General features: G+C 36.9%; 1 protein-coding gene across 1 annotated transcript in view; it reads right to left on the bottom strand.

Moving 5' to 3' along the window:
* Nucleotides 1-1,465: 1,465 nt before the first annotated feature.
* The window catches only part of STK26 (serine/threonine kinase 26), a 51,926-nt gene continuing 48,244 nt past the window's right edge, over nt 1,466-5,147 (bottom strand). Inside the window, exons 9-12 of the mRNA XM_059157252.1 lie at nt 4,854-4,947; nt 4,356-4,418; nt 4,137-4,273; nt 1,466-3,259 (exon numbers count right to left, since the gene is read on the bottom strand). Of these exons, the coding sequence (XP_059013235.1) occupies nt 3,235-3,259; nt 4,137-4,273; nt 4,356-4,418; nt 4,854-4,947 (319 nt within the window). The 3' untranslated portion in view covers nt 1,466-3,234. The remainder of the gene's footprint in view (nt 3,260-4,136; nt 4,274-4,355; nt 4,419-4,853; nt 4,948-5,147) is intronic.

The following is a 5,147-nucleotide window of genomic DNA, read 5'->3' as shown; positions in this document are numbered from 1 at the left end:
TTTTGTTTTAGTCAATTTCAGAAATGGCTGGTTCTGGTCTATTATCAAGGGAAGAGACAGAGAACAAGAAAAAGGAAGGAGACAGGTGAAAATGTAGAGTCAGGGAAGGAGAAGATGTAGAATTGGGGTAGTTGATGAGAAAAAGGATAGTGCTAAAACCAGACTGAGTTCATGAACCAAGATTCATTCTTGAACCATTCAAAATTTTCCTACTATTCCCCCTGGAAGGTCCAATATTCCATTTGAGCCCTTTTGGTTATTGATTTTAATGTTAAGTACAACATATTTATGAGATAATGGTAGGTACTAACTTCAAAGAAACGATGCAATTATAGAAGCAAGCTATTTTTTAGAACATTTTATTTATTTATTTGAGAGGGAGAGAATGAGTGAGGGAGCAGGAGTGGAGGGGGAAGGGCAGAGGGACAGGGAGAAGCAGATGCCCCACTGAGCTGGGAGCCCAGAGATGTGGGGCTTGATCCCAGGATTCTGGGATCATGACTTGAGCTAAAGGCAGACACTTAACCAACTGAGCCACCCAGGTGCCAATATGCAAGCTCAATATACATTTATATAATATATAAATAAATATTTAGAAATATAAATATATATTATATATAACAATATATAAATGTATATATAGCTTGCATCATGGTATTACTTTCCTAGTCCTTGTATCAGAAAAATTCCTTTTAATACATCTCTCTAGCCCTTTCCCACACTCTAGCACTTTCTTCCCTGCTCCTACCCAGTAACATGAATATAAAAAAGCGATTTAAACTTAAGAATATAATGAAGCCTAGTCACCTATATGTTAATCCTATAGATTCTTTTTTTTTTTTTAAAGAAAGATCTTATTTATTTATTTGACAAAGAGAGACACAGCAAGAAAGGGAACACAAGCAGGAGGAGTAGGAGAGGGAGGAGCAGGCTTCCTGCCCAAGCAGGGAGCCCAATGTGGGGCTCGATCCCAGGACCCTGGGACCATGACCTGAGCTGAAGGCAGATGCTTAACGACTGAGTCACCCAGGCGCCCTAATCCTATAGATTCTCAGAGCTACAGTAAGTTCATCCTTGACTTTTTCCCTAGGAAAAACTCAAATTCCTTTAAGCTCTCAATTTCTGGAAGTCTCTGTGAAATTTCTTTTCCCCAGAGAACTATAGGGTTCAAATCTGTGTATGACTTCCTAATAAAACTATAGTTGGGGTGACCATACAATGTACTGTCCAACCTAGGGCATTTTTGAGCGAAAGACGACTCTACCAGTAATTGTGTCAGGACAGGGGGACAGATATGCACTGTAAATACCATCAGTGCTTCAGTGTGAAGAATACCTTCTAGTTTTCAATGGAGATGTTGGTGTCCAAGTTCCAACAACAAATTAAAAGGCAGAGGAGACAAAATGTCAAACAATAAAAATTCTGCCTCATACCCCCACCTGGAGAAAACAGACGCTGAGGGCCATGAAATTTAAATATTTATTTTTAAATCCCCCACAACACTGGAGTATGCTTCACCTAGACACAGTTTATAGGACTAATAACTCTAATGAATAAGCAGTATGATTCCTAACCATGATGCAGCTGTATTGTAAAGTTTCAAATAATCCATTTGTAAATTCACTGCTTTTGTTTTTTACAAAAATATTCATTTAACCCATGATATAAGTTGAAAAATTACTTCTAGACCTCTAATAGATTACGAACTGAAACTGTGTTTCAGTCACACAGAAGGTGAAAATTTCAACTGAACCATTACTTCAAAATACAATGCATTAAAAGTAATTGTTACAGTATAGGCACCAATGAAAAGAACTTTCTTGGCATATGACATGACCACGACTTACTCAAGTGTCTGAATTATTACAGAAAGAGAAGAGGTAATGGCCACTTTGAGGAAAAACGGTATTCTCTACTTGAAGAACACCTTTCTTCTAATATTTGGCAATTATTCAGATTTTTAGAAATGACTTCGGTGCAAAAACCAAACTGTGCAGATTCAAACAACAAAACGTTAACTACCAAAACTAATTAATATCAATAATTCTACAACTACTGAAATATAGCCCCAGTTTGGAACTTAGGCAGGCGTAATATATATACTGGGCTTTAAAGAAAAAAGGTATTATTACCCATGTAACAGTACCATAAATATAACTGAAAATTAACTGTACAGTCTAACAACTTCTCTACGGACATAGGTCATCCCGTACTATGGTTATTTTCACATGAACTAGAAAATGCTTATTTAAATACCCTTTCAAAAATGAACAAATGATGCTTTTTGTACTGGATAATTACGAAGAACAAAAATGTATAAATAGTTTATAGGACATTTCACTACCATAATGAAAATATGCTGGTGTCTAAGGTATATTCACACCTGTTGATCAGGTACTTAATCACATGAATAACAGCTCTTACTTAAGCTCCCCCAATCCAAGCATATAGTATGTGATATGAGTTGAAGACTTTAAAAATGAAGCCTGACAGATTCCTCCAGGACTGCCAAAAACCCATCCTTGGTTAATTAGCATTGCTTGAAATCTCCATCCATGTTAAATAAGGGTTAACCGCCTCTTCCGCAAGAGAAGGTCAATACTACACACCAAGAGGTACCTCCGCTGCTACATGTTGCCTAGACATGCTTCAAACACAGGGCTCTCAAATGCAATCATCACTGAGCTGCCTAGAAAATCATCCCAAGTTGGTAAAGGGAGTCAATACTTTTCAGGTTTCATTTCTAAGAGCTTATTAAAGAAAATTAAGAAAGTATGACTTGTTTCTACCTCCCCACCAAAAGTCATTTTTAGAATATGCTTGTTTTTTTTTTTTAAAGAGTTTTGATGCTTGATGACTTGCAAACATTCGGTATTTAGGATGACTTTGAAAGACCTGTACGTTTCATGAGTGTACAGTTAACTAAAGATCAAAACATGAAAGGTATTCATCCCAGTAACTTAAGTAATAATGATACCTAAAAGCAAAACTGTATCTCAACATTTAGTAGAATACAGGTGAAACTATAGTATTAAAAGTTATTCCTTACAAAATAATCTCTTTAAAATATAAAATGATAAACACCATCACAAAATAGTTGAAGAGCTTCTTCCAAATCTTCAATGTTGCAAAGATCCAAAAGGCACATGGAGCTCATGAGTTAAGCACTGTTAAGCTTGAAGTAGCTTTGGTGGGTTTCTCTGGGTCCGTATGAAATAGCCAGTAAGAAGTTCCTTAGGGGGATTCATCTGCTGAACACCTATAAAATGAAGAAAAACTTAAACCTATATACAAATACACATTTGTATTTCTCATCTGTATGAACTCTGCAATAAAGGTACTGATTCAGCAAACTAATTCTTTTACTGAATCTTATCAAGTAGAAGTTAAAATATAAAGAAGTTCAAAAATCTCTTCTGTGGGGCACCTGGGTGGCTCAGGTGGTTAAGCGTCTGACTCCTGATCCTAGCTCAGGTCTTGATCTCAGGGTTGTGAGTTCAGGCTCCGTTGGAGCTAAGGAGGTGTATGCATGTTTGTGCTTGCAAACAAAAGTCTGGTTTCAAAAGAGAACTTAAAAATTAAATGTATGAACTTTACTGAATGGGAACAAAGTTAAACCAACAATTTGAGACAGTGTGGAAACTAAAGTCAATCATAAAAACCTTCTGTAGGCTATACTGACTTCCTCTACCTACAATCCTTCCCTTAACTTTTCTTATGGGGGCTAAACGTAAGAACTTCAGCACTGCAAACTGCGTGAATAGTAGTATGATGAGGGTACTGGCAAGAATGAAAGCATTCCTAAATGGTATTTATAAGGGCCCAAATAAAAATACACTCCATGACCTTTTGTCTGTACCCCTACTAGCGGGCAAACTAGCAGGCAAAGGAGAAAAAAGACAAAACAGGCCATTTCTTTCAGGGGGAAAAGTACCTTGTAATACCCAAAGATAACAATTCCAAAAGCTCGTGTTTAAGATGAGCAACAAATAAAATAGTTTTATGCATACAACTATTAAGAAGGGACTTAATAATGAAGAAGAGCCAAAATGACTGAATCAAGGTAATCATATTGTAAAATAAACATCCCAGAGAAAAATGTAAAAATAATTTCTTAAATGACATTTCAAGCTTACTTTTGAAATTTTTCAATTAATTTCTTCACCATTTTATCTGTGATGCCAGGACAGGCGGCTTCGGCCACAGCAATACTTTTCTCAAGTTCTTCAATCGCCTGATTCCTGCTAGCGTTATTCTCATCCTGCTGTTTAAGCTGTGGAAGATCAATAGTAATAACATTTGAAATCGCCAGACTTCTTAACATAGATATCCAAAGCTAATGAATCCGTACTTACTTCAGCAAATGCAGGTGTGATTATCATAGACAAACAGCTCAGTGTTTGCACGAGATCTTGCTCCTTGGAACAAACAATATAGATTATGCAGATGAAACTGACATAAGTAGTCACGGTTTTCTTACTCTTTAACAAGTGAGGGCTAACTGGAAACCTCTCTCCCATCATCATCCAGAAGACCTCTAACCTCTAGGATTACAACAGATACCCACGATTCCACTGGGTTTATGCATGTCTAGGTTGCATTTAAAAACATACTGATGGCCACTTAAATGACTCCCATGAATAATGGGAATAATTTTTAATAATTTAATAATTTAAATAATGAGTAATTTTTAATGAGCCCAAAGCTAACGGCACATGAAGCATTCTATGGACACAATGAGGTAAACGGGCACTTAGGGGTATTAAATTCTAGTAATTTCTGGCCATCACAATCTCACTGTATTAGTCCACAAGAGTCCTATCGAGAGAAAGTGATCATCGCCATGTACATACTGCCCCATTCTGGAGTTTCTTTGGATCAGGCTTCTTTCGCACGGTGGTAAAGCTCCATTCGGGATGAGTATTACTTTCTCTGCTGGTGGATTCCCTAAAGAGATGGCCCAAAATACTGATATAAGTTCCTAAATTATTCAGCTTGGTGAAGATACCAAATCAATGCAGCCAGACTCTGAAGAGTTGTTCCGATATATAAAAAATCACAGTATTTAAAAGCATTTGCGTTCAGTTTTGGGTGGAGACTATTTACTGACGAAGGGCAGTGATCCTCAAATCCTAAGCGTGCATCAG

This window comes from Mustela lutreola, chromosome X (assembly GCF_030435805.1).
Source record: "Mustela lutreola isolate mMusLut2 chromosome X, mMusLut2.pri, whole genome shotgun sequence".
Classification (NCBI taxonomy): domain Eukaryota; kingdom Metazoa; phylum Chordata; class Mammalia; order Carnivora; family Mustelidae; genus Mustela; species Mustela lutreola.
This window is presented reverse-complemented; position numbering and strand designations above follow the sequence as displayed.